At 40.3% G+C, this 20,216-nt stretch overlaps 1 protein-coding gene across 2 annotated transcripts in view; it reads left to right on the top strand.

Annotated features, from left to right (window-relative positions):
* Positions 1 to 20,216, top strand: part of rprd1b (regulation of nuclear pre-mRNA domain containing 1B) — a 36,075-nt gene that overhangs the window by 1,070 nt on the left and 14,789 nt on the right. Inside the window, exons 2-4 of one of the 2 annotated variants that reach the window (XM_068000622.1) lie at positions 2,328 to 2,457; positions 4,670 to 4,803; positions 11,860 to 12,024. In XM_068000622.1, the coding sequence (XP_067856723.1) occupies positions 2,328 to 2,457; positions 4,670 to 4,803; positions 11,860 to 12,024 (429 nt within the window). The remainder of the gene's footprint in view (positions 1 to 2,327; positions 2,458 to 4,669; positions 4,804 to 11,859; positions 12,025 to 20,216) is intronic. The other variant, XM_068000623.1, reaches the window with a different exon arrangement.

Below are 20,216 nucleotides of genomic sequence, written 5' to 3'. Positions count from 1 at the left end.
TTCTGATGTGAAATTGTACTTTGTCAGAAGATTGAGGCTCTGGCAGTGTTTCTTGTAGTTGAACTGGAGTGAATGCTTTTAAATTGTTCGGAGGATTCGTGTTCGATCTAGAAGGTGCAGTTTCTGTATTAACACTGCCTGCCTTCTATTATTTCCCAGTGTTCTTGTTGCAGTACCGTGTCTCTGAACTTATTTCATGTGAAATAGAATATTTTTGGAACTGATGGAGAAAGCAATATTTTAATTAATTCCAGCAAAGCAGTTATGGGTGACTAATGAAACTGTTACCATTTGATTCTGTTGCTCTGTGAGGTGAATTGCACTGTTCCTTTAGGTTAAGTACAAATTTTCTGTAAACATTTCTAATGAGTATTAAATTTCATGGAGGTAGGAGCTATTAAACCAATAATCAATTAAACATTCTTTAAAAATTATGATCCTAAGTGCAATTAGTGTAATATCTTAGTAAAATCTTAGTTTTCACTTTTCTAGAATCTAATTTATAGATTTTTCTGATGGTTGTGCCACTATTTTTTCTGACTGAGTGTCCTACAGTTATTTAAGTGCTGTTTCTTCTTCTCTCCTTCAATAATGTTCGTGGTTTCTCTGTTGGATCTTGTAACCTAATAACAGATTTGCATGGAAAGCACCACAAACATCCTTCTCCAGATCACTATATCTCTGACCTTACCTAGAGAAAGTAGTCAATTTGGATTGTGCGTTTTTAAAAAAAAACACTTGTGGGACACATTGGAAACAAAAAATTAAATATATTTCTAGAGACCCCTGCTAACAGGCTGGTTTGCTTTCATTGACAGCAGAAATATACATATTTATTTCTTTGCCCTGTGTATTGAAGTAAATTACATTTTGATATTGAAAAGAAGTTTAAGAAAAGAAAAATATCAACATAGTGAAAATACAGGTAGCCTGCCCTTATCCATACACAGCATGTCTGCTTGTGTTCCATTTCCTCATTTTCCCTTTTTACTGTCTGGTTATTGTTGGTGAATTTGCTTTTGCCTTGTGGCTTTTCCATCTATCCTGAAAAGGAATGAAAAAGAATTTAAAATTGGTGGGGGAAGAACAGTATTTGGGAGGGAGAGAGAAAAATGAAGCAACTTTTACAATATAAGGAAAGTAAATATGTACTATCTCTGCTTTCAATTTAAGGGGCAAATTCAGCTACCTTTTGGGGTGGGGAAGACAATACAACCTTTGAGTGCTCTATTGATATCACTTAAGGTTTTATTCTCTATTCATGGATCTTTGAGATGTGCTTTTTTGTACTAAAACGAATTCCAGTTCTGTTTTGGAGTTCCAGTACTTAGATCAGAATCCATATATTGCATGCCCCAGCAACTCTGTCCATTAAGGGACTGTTATGCTATATCTGGCACAATAGTTTGCACCCACTGTTTTAAGTTGGCACACCACAACCCATCAGGTAACTCCTGCAAGTAGTTTAAAAAGCAGTCATTCATTTTTTTAAAAGAAAAATTGATGGCAAATGCATTGCAATGCTAAAATTAGCAAGAGGCTGAAAGCATGTGAAAACTCGATCATAAGAAGAAGGTTGCCCATTAGGCCTGTTTTTTTTTAAATGCTTGACTTTTAAAATTCTAGTTTGCCTTTCGGAGATCAGAAATCACAGTAGACAACTTTGGGGATGAAATAAACTGAGGTGAGAAAGGGCAGGAACATCTTTCTACAATATAGAAAAGAGAGGGAAAGGTTTTTTTTGAGGGTACGATCTCCTTTTTGCCAAGTTATTTGTCCCTACTTCCCTGGGATCCACAGACGAATCATGTACCAAATCCGAAGACGAGAACTACTTAAAAAGGTGCAGTCATATTTTAATCAACTTGATTTTCTGTGTTGATCAAGGTATTTTTAAAGTAATTTTTTTTAAATGCCTGTGTTATAATGAAGTATTAAATTTCAGGGCTTCCTAGAAAATACCAAAATGTTACCAGTTCTGTACGAATGATGAAGATTGTCCATATCCCACATTTTCTGATTATAAATATCTTTTCTTAAAGTGAAATGTGCTCACTCTAAAAGTTGCTAAAATTGTGAGATCTTCACATGGTTTAACCACCACCCACCCAATCAACTCTAACATCACAGATCCTTGCAGATTTACGGAGTCATACATTTAACCCATAATAGTTACAGCTTTAAGGTAAGTTAACTGCAGTTTGGAACAAATGTAAAGCCCTTTTGTAGTTTCAATTAGAAAACTCTTGCCAAGTGTACAGGTATGTTATCCATCTGAATGTTTGTGTGTTCATTAATAGCAACCTTTATTTTTTTAATATACCTAGCTAAACCAAGCAGGAAATTGACATTCATCTATCTGGCTAATGATGTCATTCAAAACAGTAAGAGGAAAGGTCCTGAATTCACCAAGGCTTTTGAGGGGGTTCTTGTGGATGCATTTTCCCATGTTGCCAGGTACAGTATGAGTTGTTGAAGAGCTATATAATGCCCTTGAAGGCCTTATTCTGCAATAATAACTTGTGATGGGTGTGTTGCGCAGTAGGGAGGAAGCTCATTTGAGTAATCGATTGGTGGAGGTGGGAAAGATGATGAGGTGCACCCAGAGTACTGGTTCATCTGCTACGACCGTTGAGGTGCTAATGTCAACCAGTTCTTAAAGGAACGTTGGATCGAATGTTGTGTAGAAAGCCATCTTGTTCCACAGCATGGAGAATACATGCAAATGTGGATTTCTGTTGGCAATGAGACAAAATAAATTAAAAACAACTTTGCAGACAAGACTATATATAGGCCTGTTGTAAGTGACCAGGGAAGTAAATACTGTGCATTGTTAAAAAGATGAGTGAAATTTTGGTTATATTAAATCATTGCAAAATGGCACCGATGTATAACTCAATAGACTTATTGTCCAGTAAAGTGTAGTAATGTGTGATAATTCCTCAGTCAGCATCTGTTTTGATGCCTGCATTATACAAGCAAGACTGACTAAATGCAAGGTAGGCAGTCTTGGTGAAATGCCATTTGATCAAAAGCTTTCTTGAAAATGTAGTATGTATTCCAAAAAATGTTGTGAACTTATAAATTAGTACGTGTAAGGTTGATGTGAATTATAGTTTGCTGTATGTATGCCAATGTGAAACAAAAATATCAATTTGTTTCAAGGTGAGACCATGTGAAAGATGATTACTAAATGGATTTAAGAGTACTTTTATATCTGAGGGAATTAGTGCCACTATATAAAAGAAAAAATCTAAGGAAACAACCAAAAACCATGTTACTAAAGTCGTTGTAGAGTTTGTCAAGCCATGCTGATTCTGTGCTAACTACATGGACTAACTGCCACATGGTTGACAGGGTCTAATAAAATTCCACACCAGAATAGAAAAGCAGCCATGATCATATCCCACACTTACTGAGTGAGCAATCTGACTTCACAACCTAACGCTAGCATGTACAACTTGACAGAGCTGGCGTGAGAGCAGGAGTGGAACATTCCTAGCTTTTCCGGCATCTTACACTTGTTATGTGCATCTGTGACATACCACCTCTGAATCTCAGACTGACGATGGCACCGAGTGGCTAAACTGACTTAATTTTGGTATAAGTTATCAGTGGCAGTGCATTAATGTTGAAAGGTGACCTCCCAATTGCTATTCTTCATCTCTAATTTCGAGTGCTCTGTTGCTGGAAAAGCTATCCCCTATCCTATCAGTAACTGACCAGTGGCCAGTCTGCACATGCTCAGAAGCCATATCATGGTAGATCCACTTTATAAAAAATAAAACACACAAATCAATTTTGGAAGTGTTAGCTTCACGTTAGATCAGGACTTCTCTGTCGAGTTCTCCAATGGCTCAACTGGTTAAGAAAGTAAATAACTGACCCACATAAAACAGGAAAGTTCCACTCGTTTGTGCTAAGTAAGCTCATCTTACTCATGACATTGGTAGAAGTGCTACAATTGGAATCAGCGCCCTTGGGTTAGGAAGGGGGAAATCAGCTAGGGTACCACTTCCAATCGCTATTCAGCAATTACTGCAGCAAGTAGGCATTTGTGGACGTCAGCTGAGGACAGGATCAGGCGTGATTGTGATCTCTTCCAACCCCCGCTTCCCCCAACAATTGAACAGTCTTCTGGCACTCACTGTGTAGACATATATGTGAGAAGTACCCGTTTGGGTGAGGTACCGGAAGGTGACCAACGCTCCCTGAAACCTTACCAGGACAAAGATTCAGTGTCATCAGGGAGAAAAATGGTGGAAAAAGGAAAGGGTGCCTGGGAATTCAGGCCATCTCGTGAATGAATCAGAATTTTACAGTACAGAAGGAGACTATTTGCCCAATTGCCTATGTGTCGACTCTCTGAAAGAGTTGCCCACTTAGTCCTGTTCCCCTGCCCTTTCCTCTTAACTTTTTAATTTTTCCACTTCCCTTTTAAAAGCTAAAATGCATTCTGCTTCCACTGCTGTTTCTGATGGGGGATCCCATGTCCTAATAGTTTCTCCCAACTTGTACCTTTGGTGATGTTCTTGAGTTTTTTTTAAACTCAATTTTGCATCAGGATAAATATAATGGAAGGGGTGGTGTTGGTAACAATCTTGAGCAATCTTGATAAAATTACTGGAGTTTTTATTGATGTTTCTTCTTCTTTCCTTCCCCCCCCCAGAGAATCTGAGCAGAATTGTAAGAAGCAAATGGAACGAGTCCTGAATATCTGGCAGGAAAGAATTGTCTATGATGTTGATTTTATTCAACAACTTAAGTTAACTGTGGATGAGTCTAACAGTCCACTTCTAGTAGGTATGCATATCATAAATTAAAATGTAACCTTGTGTTAACCAGGGGTCAGAGAATAACCTGTGTACTATAATCTGAATCAACCAGATTATCGTTGTGCTTAAAGGTACTTGGTTTAAATAAATAGCCTGTTAAGTCTCATTTGTTAATTGCGAGGGTGTTGTAGGGGATGGTTACACCAATCAGTGAGTGTTCAGAATGAATTATATGTTAGTGTTTGTATGTTTAATCTCCCAGTCTCACTGGTATTGCTCTGAGCAGGTATCAAATGGAAGCCAAACACTATTCCAGTGTAATGGAAAATTGGAGAATCAGTCATTCCTGGTCTCAAATGCCTCTATGCGTTTGGCTGCAGAGCAACGTAAGTGGTGGTCTGGGTGTGGGCCTGCACTCTTCAGTCTGGGAAGGTGCTTCGTATCGAAAACTACAAAGGGAAAAGGTGGAGAAAATAAAAAATACATTTTCAAATAAAACTTGCTGCTGTTCAATGGAGATTGAACTTTTTAAAAAGTTCAATGGAACAGTCACGATAGGATTGTCAAAATTATCAGGATAAGATCCCTAAGTTGGTGCTGTGACATGGGATGGTAAAGCAGAGCTTTGCACAAGTTATGTTCTACATGTTGAAATGCTGCTCTCCACCCATGTCATTGGGGGAAAACTAAACGGAGGCAAAATAGTTCCCCAGACCAGGAAAATTGGAAGAGCTATACTTTCTCCTGACATCCAAATCAAGTGCAGTACTGGCACAATATTTTATGTTGTACTGTGATAAATTGAAAATGCATAGGAACACTGCATAGAACATGTTGAGTTAGAACCAGGATTGCTGTACCAGTACTGGCTGAATTCAGAACAAATTGGGACTTGGTAATGAGTTGGTCATATTGTAATTGATTTGTATACAGGTGGATTTGAGAGAAATTGAATATAATGGAGAATATTACAATGGGTTTGTTTGGTTGCATGTGTTTATTTTTAAACAAACTGGTTCTGGACTGAACAGTCTGTGACGTGTTGGTGCATCCTGTTGCACATTTGGACAGATTAAAAGTGATTGCAGAAATGCAGTGTGTATAAAATGCTGTGATGTGGGCCACAGGAAGCAGCAGTCAAGCCATAAAAAATGTTAATTGAATATCATTACAAAGCTGTTGTCTACACAAAGAGCTTTGAAACTTTGATTCAGGCCTAATGCACACTACTGAGGCTTAAAAGCTTTTTCTTATTTAAAAATTATTTTTTTATTACTTATTTGGCTAATCATTATACTATATTAAAAAAATGTATTTTAAACTTACTATAAACCTGCTGTGCTCTTGTGCTGTTTTCCCAAATCATAATGAAGTTATGGCAAATGTTAATAATAACAACTAGCATTTATATAGTGCCTTTAATGTAGTAAAACGTCCCAAAGCACTTCACAGGAGTGATAACTAACAAAATTTGACACCGAGCCACATGAGATACGAGGACAAGTGACCAGAAGCTTAGTCAAAGAGGTAGGTTTTAAGGAGCGTCTTAAAGGAGGAGAGAAAGGTGGAGATATTTAGGGAGGGAATTCCAGAGCTTAGGGCCTAAGCAGCTGAAGGCACGGCTGCCAATGGTGGTGTGATTAAAATCAGGGATGCGCAAGGGGCCAGAATAGGAGCAGCACCAAGATCTTGGAGGGTTGTAGGGCTGGAGGAAGTTAGAGATAGGGAGGGGTGAGGCCAAGGAGGCAATTGAAAACAAGGATGAGAATTTTAAAATCAAGGCGTTGCCAGTGTAGATCAGCGAGCCACAAGGGTGATGGTGCAGCAGAGTTTTGGATGAGCTCAAGTTTATGGAGGGTGGAAGATGGGAGGCCAGCCAGGAGAACATCGGAATAGTCAAGCCTAGAGGCATGGATGAGGGTTTCAGTAGCAGGTGAGCTGAGGCAGAGGTGGAGACGTGCGATGTTATTGAGGTGGAAGTAGATGGTTTTGGTGATGGGGTTGCAAGCTCATCTCAGGGTCATATAGGACGTCAAGGTTGCGAACGGTCTGGTTTAGTCTCAGATAGTAGCCATGGAGTGGGTGGCTAGGGAACGGAGTTTGTGACTGGCTGAAGACAATATTTAGTTTGAGGAAATTTCTGCGCATCCAGTACTGAATGTCGGACAAGCAGTGTTACAAATTCAAGGCAGTGGAGGGGTTGAGAGAGGTGGTGGTGAGTGGTGAGGTAGAACTGGGTGTCGTCAGCATGCATGTGGAACCTGACTCTGTGTTTTCGGATAATGTCACCGAGGCACAGCATGTAGATGAGAAATAGGAGGGAGCTAAGGATAGATCATTGGGGGACTCCAGAGGTAACAGTGCGGGAAGAGAAGCCATAGCAGGTGATTCTCTGGCTACGACTAGATAGATTAGAATGGAACCAGCTGAAAGCAGTCCCACCCAGCTGGACAATGAAGGAGAGGCATTGGAGGACAATGGTGTGGTCAACCATGTCAAAGGCTGCAGACAGGTCAAGAAGGATGAGAAGGGTTAATTTATCACTGTCACAGTCACATAGGATGTTATTTGTGCTATTTCAGTAGTGTGGCAGGGGCGGAAACCTGATTGGAGGGATTCCAATGTGGAGTTGTAGGAAAGATGCGCACAGATTTGGGAGGCGACAACTTCGTGACAAAGAAGTCCATAAGCTCCTCACACTTGTTGGAGGTGAGGGTGGAGGGCAAGGGAGAGGGGTTTAAGAAGACGGTTTGTAGTGGAGGAGAAGTCGGGCTTATCTTTGCATTCCAGGATCAGCCTGGAATAGTGAGCAGTTTTGGCAGAGGAGAGCAGAACCCGATAGTGCATTATGTGGTCCAGCCAGAATGTTCAAGTCTGCACCCTTTGATTTAAGGGAGTGGAGATGAGGGCCGTACCTGGGGAATGACGAGGGTGAGAGTGTAATGGTTTTAATGGGGACAAGGGCATCAAAGGTGATTGACACAATGGGAGTAGAGAGGCCGTGAGGTGGCAAGATCGAGGGGGTGGCCATGAATATGGAGGGAGAGATTAAGGGAGGATAGGAGGGCAGTGAACTCGGAGAAGAGAGCATGATGAGTTGAGCTGGAGGTTGAAATCACCGAGGATGAGAAATTGCTCAGTGCAGAGGCTGAGGGAGGAAAGCAGTGAAGATATCTCTGTGAGAAACTTGGTGTGCTACTTGGGTAGGTGATAGAGAACCAGGATTTTAAAGGACAGGCATGAGTGGTGGAACTAGGTGATATGCTCAAAGGAGGAGAAGGTGTCAGAGGATGAGGGGGACAGACCAAGGTGTGATTTGGTGATGCGGACCACACCGCGTCAGTCTGGGTGGGACAGATGTTGGAAGGTATAGCTAGGCGGTGAAGCTTCATTAAGGGGGAAGGTATCATCAGCCAAGTTTCTGTCAAGGCCGTGATGTCGATGCAATCATCCACAATAATGTCATGGATGGCAAAGGCCTTATTCACAAGTGAACGGAAATTCTGGAGGGAGATATGGAGAGGGGTGGTGACAGCGGATCGGCTGGCAGAGTCCACAGGAACAGTGCTCAGAGGGATGAATGGGATGGAAAGGAGATTGGCAAGATTAGTTCCCAAAGGGCGTGCTGGGTGGGAAGGTCGGTGAGAGAGTAGGATGGAGCAGTTGGGGTTGCTGACCTTAAGGAGGCAGCGATGGGTCCCTCTATGGGCCCTTTGGAGGATGCCAAGAGAGGCACAGAGGGAAGCTGTAGGCTTACCTAAGAGGGCGTCAAGCCTGGGATGGCGGCAGGAGAGTAGAAAGGTCGAAGAATGCTGAAGAGTTGGGGTAGGGATTTGGGGGGGCAGAGCACCTGAGAGGGGAGGCATGATGACAGGAGAGAGAGGCTTAGGAGGGGTAAAGAGAAAAGAAGAAAAAGGAAAATAGAAGTGATGGGCTTGGGTCTGGAGCGGCAGCCAAAATACGCATGCGAATGGACACAGAGAAACTCAAGTTACATAGGTGTCATTACATAGCAAGATTAGGATAGATATGTCCTGGTAATAGGCCGCTGCCAACACAGGTCTGTGTATACCCTGGTTGACGGTTATTCAATGTATTTGTTGTACTTGGATTTTAAAAAAATCAATCATTGCAGACGAGGCTGAAATGTGCTGAACTAAGCAGTGACATACTGCGCCTACACTCCAGGCAGCAAAACTTGTTCTTGTAGCTTTCAATTTAAAGGCCCCCTTAGACTTTTTCTGCATTTAAAAATATATATATATTCATAGATGACATTTATCCTAATGGTTCACAATAGTTTTGTTCCGCTATATAATCAACATATTAGAATGGATACCACAAGGAAGGAAAGTAGATGGCGATGTTAAATTGTGGAGGCTTAATAGTTAAATCTTGAATTATCATAGTTTCAAGAGTTTCAATAAATCAAGCAGCTTTTAAAAAGTAATTTTTATTAAGTGCTTGCTACATGGGATTACAAAATTGTCTTTAATAAACTCTGGCTTCAACCGTTCCAGAAATAAATCTGTTTGCAGTCAAAATTACTGTGCTCAATTCCTTTTCAGAACTATTAAAACATAAAAACAATTACCATTAATGAAGGAATTTTGGAACAAAATTGATCAAAACAGCAATTTGAAACAGGAAGAATAGAATCAGGAAAAATTAATATGTATGTGTTAAAAACTTGAGAAAGGAGTGTTTGAACTGTTGTCTGTAAATCTGCATTGGCAATGTTGGAAATCAAGATTTTAGATGGTGAGGTGATGATCTAAAATGCCACAGTTAAATTTAATCCAGTTAGTTTTGCCTTATTTTGTTCTTTGAGAATGTCCTTTATCCACTGCTCTTCATGCATTTGCTTTGATGATGTAATGGCAATGTTGATTTTTATCCCAAGTAGTAAATTGCATTGTGAAATTATATAATCAATATTTGTTCTCTGAAATACATAGTTTCCTTTCTAGTATCTAATGAAACTGAAGATGTAATTAGAATATGTTTCAGTACTGTAAATGATATAATGTTCTAGCACAATTTAATTTGCATTTTCTTACAAAAGTCATGGCATCCTAATGTTGCCCTCCTGTAATAATTCTTAAAGGAGCAAATCCTAAAATATTACAAGCAACACGTTAAGCTGTAAAATTTATGACTGACAACAAAGTCTGACTTTATTCTGTGGGTCCCAGGAAATAAATCTTATTTTAGGATTTTTGTTTCTCTGCATCCAGTGTCTCAATCCAAGTTGGGTGGTCATTTCAGGGAATACAGGGTTTGTGATATGGTGCTGTATTGGGTTGCTTATGATCCTTGGTGCCAAATGGAATAAATATACAGGTAGCCAAGTTCACAGCTTGTTTTTGAAGATCTACAATCTATAAAATGTCTTTTGAATATCATAATCTTGCTCTATAGAAAGAGTATAGGAAAGCTGACCCTATATACCTGTAGCTTCTGACAACTTGCTAAATAGTCAACAAAAGCCACCACAAAATTTAGAAGGGTCTATAAGTACCAGATCAAAATCTTTTATAGTTGTACAAGATCTTTACCTCTACATAAATTTCTAATGATTTCAAGAGGTTAAAGAGTGTCTGGTGTTAGTTGCAGCATGTGGCTGAAGAAATGAGCCACCTCTTGGACAGGAAACTCATGAATAGACAATATTTGTATCAATCCCAGGTAAATTGAGGTACCTGTAGAACAGACGCTCTCAATAATTTTTTTTTAAAGATGAACTATATGAAAATATCAGGAATTGAGTGGAGTAAGAGACTCCACTCAATTCCTGAATTGAGTGGAGTCTCTTACTCCACTAATCATTGTGAAAACCTAAAGGAGCTGGTGCTAAAATTTATAGGGAAAACTGAACCACAGATATACGAAAGTACAATGATAGCAATAAATAGGTAACTGAACACAAGAGAATGAAACAGATTATGTGGCCAGGACTTAACATTCATTCCACTTTTTGAGTTCAACATAGACTGGCATTTTGTTCCGTATAGATATAATGCAATGTTGATCATATTTTCTCTAGCTGACAGATGATGGCAAATCTTCATGTTTTACAATTTACAGATCTAGAATCCATGTGTTATGATTTAAATCAGAGTAGCAGGACCTGTGGGATATCATTGAAGCTTGCATTTTCTGTAGAAATTGTGTACAGTTAAACTGGGGAAATAATTGTGGAAGGAAGAGAAGGAAAGACTTACAGCCACAGTTAAGACTGCTTCATAATCAAGGAAAAAAGAGTTGTTTTCCCAAGATTTTTTTCTTCCATGATGGAAGCATCTCTACCATTTGATCTATCTAGCAACTTGTTGAGAACTAACAAAACTTGAGTTATACCCTTGAAAGATAGCAGTCCTGTCTAACATGTAGTGACTAAGCTGTGTGTGTATATGTGTGTGTGTGTGTGTGTGTATTTATTTATATTTTCTCAAATTCATATTGTGACTTTAATTCTTATTTAGCCAGCTAACCATATATATTATACACACTGAGAAAGCTTGCATTTACATAGGACCTTTCGTGGCTTTTGGATTCCACAAGATGCTTCACAGCCAGTGGTACTTTAAACCTTTTTTATATTCTGCTTGCCACTGATTTGGACTGGGAATTTGGCAATAAATTGCCAGTAAAATCTGTCCAACAAATATTGCCATGTGGTAGTGTACTAGGCATATGGAAAAGTCAATTCTGATTAGATGACACTGAGAAATTACTTGCCAAAAGTAAATTGATGGCAGTTAGTATGAACATTTAACACCAGCGCCATCTGTTTTCAAAATACTTAACCATGAAATAGTTAAACTTTAACAAGGTGTATCATTACAAAAATAAGTACCCTTGGTTTTTATGTTGATTTTCTCTCTCCTCACCATTTTGGGATTATAGTACAAGCCAAGAATTTCCCAGCACTTTGAATATCCTTTTATAATGTATTTTTCTTGTAGGGCACTGCAGCTTGAAGTGACATAGAATTGCAGTAGTATTTTATGTGTACAATGAAAATATTGTAAAATTTTGTACCACAGTAATTACCTTCTGACAGCAAATTTAATCTTTGCAGAGAGTGCTGGGTCTAAAGTCGTATATGATCAACCACCATCTTGCCCGTCATCCAGTGAAAGGCAGGCTCGGTCTAACAGAGTTCGTAATGCTGAGGTTGTGAAAGGTCATGAATCAGCAACATCTGACTCTTCATCCAGCATCTCATCTGAGACCAGATATATAGGTCAGTAGGTTTCCAGAAAGCCTATAGTATACCACCTCTTTCTAAAGAAGATGGAATGACTCCACAAAAAGAGGTGTTTTAAGATGCATCATATCTTCACTGTTTCTACCTTTTGTAAAGTTGGTTGTGCCTGTGTCCAACCTTCGATTAGCATGGCTCAGGACATTATAGTTGATGATGGATAGGTGTTTTTTATTAAGCGCTTGAATTAAGAAGGTGGAATTGATTTGTCTGTATATGCTATTCGTGGGTACGATTTTGATATATTTTGCTTTCTGTGCTGAAAATCTGTTGGAAGTGCAAAAGCTTGGGTGACGAGGTCTCCAGGCTGTACGGAGAACATGCAAAACACATTTCCTCCTCAGTATTGAGAAGAGAAACACTTCATACTTGTTTCAAGCTTTGTTTTCTATACACAAGAAGGAAGATTTCATTTATATTGTGCCTTTCACATCGTCAGGACATCCCAAAGCCCTTCACAGCCAATGAATTACTTTTGAAGTATAGACACTTATTATGTCGGCTGGTGCAGCAGTCAATTTGCCCACAGCAAGGTCTACAAACAGCAATGAGAAAAAGAGCCAATCAACCTGTTTTGATAGTGTTGCTTGAAGGATAACTGGAAGAATTCCCCTTCTCATTGAATAGTTCTGTGGCATCTTTTACATTTATCTACCTGACGAGGCAGGTGGGGCTTCTGTATAAAGTTTCATCAAAAGACGGCACCTCCGACAATGCAGCTGTTCCCTCGGTGTGCACTGAAGCGTCAGCCTAAATTTATGTGCTCAGTTGCTGTAGTGGGACTTGAACCCGCGAATTTCTGATTCGGAGGTGAGAGCTGACAAATAAAACGTAATGAATACTACAGAAGAAGTTGGCAATGTTGTAAAAAATGGTAACTATAAAGGGGAGAACGTGCTTGGGGCTAAAAGTACACCTCTTTCCCCCGTGGTTTATACAAGGTTATTTTTGCAACTTTTTCCACGTAGTGAATTTTGAGTTTCAGTTGTGCCATGGGGGGAGCTGGCGAGCAGCAGTCAAGCATTTTTCCACAGGGTGGGAAAATCTGCAAGACACCTCAAGCCAGTCCTTGCATATCTCCTGATGGCCAGGTGAGGAGTAGAGCAATGTTGACAGAAGCCTGAGAGGAGGTTACCAACTGAAGATTGATGCTTTTGGTGAGGGGAAGCCCTTAAAGAGAGGGAGAAAACTATTAAAATCAATGGACTAAAACCATAAGTGATTGGTACTCTAGCTGTACAAATGGGAAAGTTAAGGCTGATATCAATTGAGCCCTTCAACAAACACAATCTTGCATATTCAGGTGTTAGAAGTTTAGGGTCTTGCCTTAGATATTCTCTCGGGTACAGTGGTGCTAGTTACCCCTGTAAGCGGTCTGAGCATCTTGTATTTGGGGTATGCTCATCCTGTCCAATATTTAACTATATCGTAACGTAACCCAGGAGTATAATGAGTGTCCTCCTTGTGATATGAACCAAATAATTATATCTTTTACGCCTGTGTTGCTTCAATCTCTTCAAAGGAAGGCCAACAAAACACTTGATAAAATACGGTCAGATACAAATAGTTAAACAGCTTCAATTCACAACAAATGAGCATAGTTAGAACCTGATTGAACTAGAATCTGATACTAAGTGAATCAGTACAAATTCACTTTATGTAATAATACAAAATAATGAACACACTGCACTTCCTCACTTAAGTGGGTTGTCTTGTTTAACCTAAAGGTGTAAGCCGTGGCGCCTAGTAGCATGCTCGCCTCTGAGTCAGAAGGTTATGGGTTCGTGTCCCACTCCAGAGACTTAAACATGTAACACAATCAGCAATGTGATAATGACCAGGCTGACGCTCCAGTACTGAAGTGCTGCACTGTTGGAGGTGCCGCCTTTTGGATGAGACGTTAAACAGAGGTTCATCTGCCCTCTCAGGTGGACGTAAAAGATCCCATGGTGCTATTTTGAAGCAAAGCAGTGGAGTCCTCCCCGGTATCCTGGCCAATATATATGAAACAGAATATCTGCTCATTAGTACATTGCTGCTTTTGGGACCTTGCTGTGCACAAATTGGCTGCCACATTTCCTACATTACAATAGTGACTATGTTTAAAAGTACTTCATTGGCTGTAAAGCACTTTGGGACATCCTGTGGTTGTGAAAGATGCTAAAAAATGTAAGTCATCCTTTTCTTTTAAATTAAACAACTTCTCGCTACCCTCCTGCATTCCTCTTTGCAGCTTTCTATTTTGAAGTTTTACTGACTTTGCAACCTTAACTGGACCTGACTGTCCTTGTTTCTTTCTTTTTTTCAAAAAGAATACTAAGTGACAGTCTGATGAGAAAAGATTGGAAACAAATAGTCTGAAGCATGACATTTCCATCTGTAAGAGCTTCCTTATTATAGGAGAAACCATCAACTTAAGTTTGGCGGTTTTGTTTTAAGAGAGCCCTCAAGTTGATAAGAGATGTTGATCACAGATATCTAATCTAGGACCACAGTGGGATCTTTGATTATCCAGTTTCCATCACAATTTAGTAGTCTCAACAGAAAAAAACATAAATTTTGCAAACATTACAATCTCAATTGAAATTCCTCTTCATTGCTAAGTTTCCTGTATCTTGAGTAATGTGAGGATTGCAGTTTAAGAAAGTAGTGGGATACTGTAAGAGTCTTTTCATCCAAAACCCACATGAACTTTTACTGTATTCTTGAAAAATTGTTGCTAAACTGCCAAAGTATGTTCTTTACTTCCTGTGACCAATATCAATAATTGTGTGCTGCCCAATCGCGCACACAAAAAAGCCTAAGCTTTGCAAAAAAAAGGCTTCACGGTCTACAAATTCAGCTAGTACCTTTTTTAGGAAAGTAAAACGGGGATATGTCTGATGACTGTAGGGTCTGGTTTCTCAGCAGTAATATCACTTAAGAGGAAGTTTATTTCAGAAATCCAGCATCACTTGGGACTGTTACAATATGAGAATGTTACAATAACTCCCTAGTTCTCTTGAGGTAGTGTACCTAAAAGTAGTAGCTTTTCAGTGCCGTACTTAGCAGCTAGGACCTGAGCACAGGCATAGTTGAGATAGAACTACCAAATAAAGTTTTTCCAAGCTCAAGTACATGGTACGTTACTAGGTTTAAATAGGGGAAATAAATAGTGATGTCTTGAGGAGTGTACATATTACAGAGAGGGAGGTGCTGGAAGTCTTAACGTGCATCAAGGTAGATAAATCTCCGGGACCTGATGAAATGTATCCCAGGACGTTATGGGAGGTTAGGGAGGAAATTGCGGGTCCCCTAGCAGAGATATTTGAATCATCGACAGCTACAGGTGAGGTGCCTGAAGATTGGAGGGTAGCAAATGTTGTGCCTTTGTTTAAGAAGGGCGGCAGGGAAAAGCCTGGGAACTACAGACCGGTGAGCCTGACATCTGTAGTGGGTAAGTTGTTAGAGGGTATTCTGAGAGACAGGATATACGGGCATTTGGAGAGGCAGGGACTGATTAGGAACAGTCAGCATGGTTTTGTGAGAGGAAAATCATGTCTCACGAATTTGATTGAGTTTTTTGAAGGGGTAACCAAGAAGATAGATGAGGGCTGTGCAGTAGACGTGGTCTACATGGACTTTAGTAAAGCCTTTGACAAGGTACCGCATGGTAGGTTGTTACATAAGGTTAGATCTCACGGGATCCAAGGTGAGGTAGCCAATTGGATACAAAATTGGATTGACGGCAGAAGACAGAGGGTGGTTGTAGAGGGTTGTTTTTCAAACTGGAGGCCCGTGACCAGCGGTGTGCCTCAGGGATCGGTGCTGGGTCCGCTGCTTTTTGTTATTTATATTAATGATTTGGATGAGAATTTAGGAGGCATGGTTAGTAAGTTTGCAGATGACACCAAGATTGGTGGCATTGTGGACAGGGAAGAAGGTTATCTAGGATTGCAACGGGATCTTGATAAATTGGGCCAGTGGGCTGATGAATGGCAGATAGAGTTTAATTTAGATAAATGTGAGGTGATGCATTTTGGCAGATCAAATCGGGCCGGGACCTACTCCGTTAACGGTAGGGCGTTGGGGAGAGTTATAGAGCAAAGAGATCTAGGAGTACAGGTTCATTGCTCCTTGAAAGTGGAGTCACAGGTGGATAGGGTGGTGAAGAAGGCATTCGGCATGCTTGGTTTCATTGGTCAGAACATTGAATGCAGGAGTTGGGATGTCTTGTTGAAGTTGTACAGGGCATTGGTGAGGCCACACTTGGAGTACTGTGTACAGTTCTGGTCACCCTATTATAGAAAGGATATTATTAAACTAGAAAGAGTGCAGAAAAGATTTACTAGGATGCTACCGGGACTTGATGGTTTGACTTATAGGGAGAGGTTAGACAGACTGGGACTTTTTTCCCTGGAGAGTAGGAGGTTAAGGGGTGATCTTATAGAAGTCTATAAAATAATGAGGGGCATAGATAAGGTAGATAGTCAAAATCTTTTCCCAAAGGTAGGGGAGTCTATAACGAGGGGGCATAGATTTAAGGTGAGAGGGGAGAGATACAAAAGGGTCCAGAGGGGCAATTTTTTCACTCAAAGGGTGGTGAGTGTCTGGAACGAGCTGCCAGAGGCAGTAGTAGAGGCGGGTACAATTTTGTCTTTTAAAAAGCATTTGGACAGTTACATGGGTAAGATGGGTATAGAGGGATATGGGCCAAGTGCAGGAAATTGGGACTAGCTTAGTGGTATAAACTGGGCAACATGGACATGTTGGGCCGAAGGGCCTGTTTCCATGTTGTAAACTTCTATGACTCTATGACTCAATATTGTCTGGTCGGCCGCCCATTATAGAAACCACCCGATACCCATTTCCATTGATTTCAGTAGAAATGAAAATCAGGCATTTTCTGTAACAGGTGGCCGATCCGCAACACCAGTTTTACGCTTGGGCGGCAAGTTGAAAATCTACCCGTGGAGTCAATTTGAGTGCAGCAAAGCCCCATGTGCTGATCTACAACCTGATACAGGGGCAAATTTTGTTTACTGGCAGATGTTTGCAGTTTAGTAAGCTGACTTCTGACACAGGTCCTGGGAGCCTTAGACTTTGTGTTGCATGTAAAGTGAACATCTGATAATCGTATGAGGTTGCTTAATTACATTAGTGTGTTTTTGACTATTGTGGAATGTAACTGACTTGCCTTTGGTATGAAACTGGGAATAAAACAGCAAAATCTCACTCCCAATAGAACTAATGACTTAGTTGATATTCCCTGGTCTAAATCAAAAGTAAGGAATCTTACAACACCAGGTTATAGTCCAACTGTTTTATTTGAAAATCACAAGCTTTCAGAGGCTTTCTCCTTCGTCAGGTGAGCGAGTGTGGGATTCCATGGAAGGTTACCGCATTTATAGTCAGAGAACAATACCTGGTGATTACAGATAATCTTTCCAACTGCCCATTGTCAAGGCAATCAAAGTGTTCAGACAGAGTGATGTTACCTACAGGACCACCGAATACACAAACGGCCAGAACAAAAGACAGAGAGAGAGAGAGAAATATCCGAAAGGAAGAGAAAGACAGAGAATGACCCGTTGTGTTAAAAACAGATAACTTTTTTTCGCTGGTGGGGTTACGTGTAGCGTGACATGAACGCAAGATCCCGATCCTTGACAACGGGCAGTTGGAAAGATTATCTGTAATCACCAGGTATTGTTCTCTGACTATAAATGCGGTAACCTTCCATGGAATCCTACACTCGCTCACCTGACGAAGGAGAAAGCCTCCGAAAGCTTGTGATTTTCAAATAAAACAGTTGGACTATAACCTGGTGTTGTAAGATTCCTTACATTTGTCAACCCCAGTCCATCACCGGCATCTCCACATCATAAATCAAAAGTGATGAAGCTGTCTGGTATAAATCTGATAAGTGTTCCTTATGTGTCAATGTGCCACCAATGATGAGGAACAACTCCCAGCCAACACCTGTACTATGCCCAAGAAATTGTACAACAGCCACTTATTGAAATACTGCAAGAAATTACTTCACTTGAGTGACCAGCAAATGCAATTATTCATCTGCCTCACTTTCTCTGCGAAAACCTAATGATGCAAAGATTTTTTACCCCAGCTTGATGACTGCCTCATCCAAGCTTTCTTCTTGGTTACTATCCAAGATGGTGTATTTTAGACATGTAAACATTTACACAGCCAGGATTCTTTGTAAACCTAAATCAGTCTGTAGCCTTTCAATGGCATGTAGACTCATTCACTTCCTTGGATGTGGTTGGGCAGTGATAAACGTGGCAGAAAATCTATCAAGGGCCGCTTTGCCACCATGTAAATATGGTTCTTCCAGCATTTGACTCAAAGCCTATGGATACTGAGCGGGCTAGTACTTGGGAATACTTTGCCCTTCAGTACTTTGCTAACCCCTCATAATCTACACAAAAGCTGTGCAAGCAGATGAGTTAAACTTGTATCCAGTTTGAGGCTTAATCCCTAACTTGTAGTGAGGTGGTCCAAGTTGTAGCTTACTTGCATTTCTCACCAAGTACCTTTTGGCGTCCTTATTTTTTTCCAATTACCAGTGAAATGTTTTCACCCTTCAAATGTGTCTTCAGTGAGTGATCTATTCTCTTAAATTGTCATCCTGGAAGATGGTGCTACTTTTAGCACATGTAGATTTACCAACTCAGGAAACCATGTATTTTGGTGGTGCAGTCACCCTGCCCTCTTTATCATGAGGTGTTATTTAGCCTGCGTTCAGATTTTCTGTTTGAGCTCAATTTGATGCAGATCCTCCTTTTGCAGATTTCAGAACTATAAGAATCCAATGATGTTCTAAACTATTTTGTGTTCAATAGGCAACACACAAGTTTAAGAAACGGCTAGCTCCCTGGTCAATTGAATCCTGCTTCATTATTGGTTGACCGGATGAGAGCACTAGTTAGATTTGGGTCTTTTTCTCAAACAATGGCTACTACCTGGTCTAACATCAGTCACATGACTCTTGGATTTTCCCCTCTTCTCCCTTAAAGACTGCTCACTCTTACTGAGGTACAGCTGTATGGATACTGGCAGCCCTTGAATACTTTGCCCAAGTGGACATTAATTTTGTGTGAGCCTAGACAACGGCAGCAGATTTATTCAGCTGTGGTACAGCATCACATCTGAGCAAGATTTCCCCCCCCCCCCCCCCCCCCCCCCCACTTGATGTGTGCATATACACCCATTCCAGCCAAAGTCACTATAGTATTCAGGTGTGAACCCTGGCCAAAAGATTTTTTTTTTTCCCCCCACTCTCTTTCCCCCCCCCCCCCCCCCCCCCCAATACCCCCTCCCTTTGGGGACCCTGAAGCCATTTGTAGCACCTGTACCACCATCATACGCAAGATCAGCTATTAGGACAGATGAGTGCTAGTACCTGGGACCTTCCTGGTCTGTGTGACTCAGGAATATTTGCCCTCAGACATTAGACGAGCTAAAAATCCATGCATTCATTAAGAATTATTGTTAGGTCAAACTACTTAGGGATTGTGTGCATGACTCCCTCTGGATCCTAGAGAAACACGCTCCTGTCTTTTCCCTACTGTATCATTGTGCCACCTTCAGGTATATTTATAATCCCTAAAGTTTGAGTTAATCAGTACGGTATGGCTTTTGTATCATATGTTACAAATAGTTTTCAAGTTATTGAAATTAATATCTATAATTTTGCATCCTTGTTTTCAAAGAATTTAAAATGTTTGATTCCTTTACAGTAACATATTTTCATATTGATTTCCTTTTAGCATTGAGCCAGGATTTTCTTCTCCCTGTATGTCTCAGTACCAAATGGGAGTGTCAGACAAGATCAAGTCCTAGAGTGGGACTTGAACCCATAACCTGACTCAGATGAAAGTGCTACCAGCTGAGCCAATCTGAAATCTTATTCATGATCTATGGGGTATATTTTTATTCAAAGAATGGGGGCCACTACTAGAGTTAAAGTTCCAGCAGTATACATATTTGTTAATCTGGAGATCAACAGAACTTGTTTGTATTTATCTACCCTTTGATCCTCATCAGCAAGACATATATTTCTGTTGACTATTAAGTGGTTGTTTTCAGAGAATATATTGAGACAACATCACTGACAGAAGTTTTGCAAGGAATCAATATACAAGATTACCAGGAGTAATTGCTGATGTTTG

Source organism: Heptranchias perlo, chromosome 19, assembly GCF_035084215.1.
Source record: "Heptranchias perlo isolate sHepPer1 chromosome 19, sHepPer1.hap1, whole genome shotgun sequence".
Taxonomy (NCBI): Eukaryota; Metazoa; Chordata; class Chondrichthyes; order Hexanchiformes; family Hexanchidae; genus Heptranchias; species Heptranchias perlo.
The sequence above is the reverse complement of the archived record's forward strand: the minus strand, read 5'-3'. Positions and strand labels throughout refer to the sequence as shown.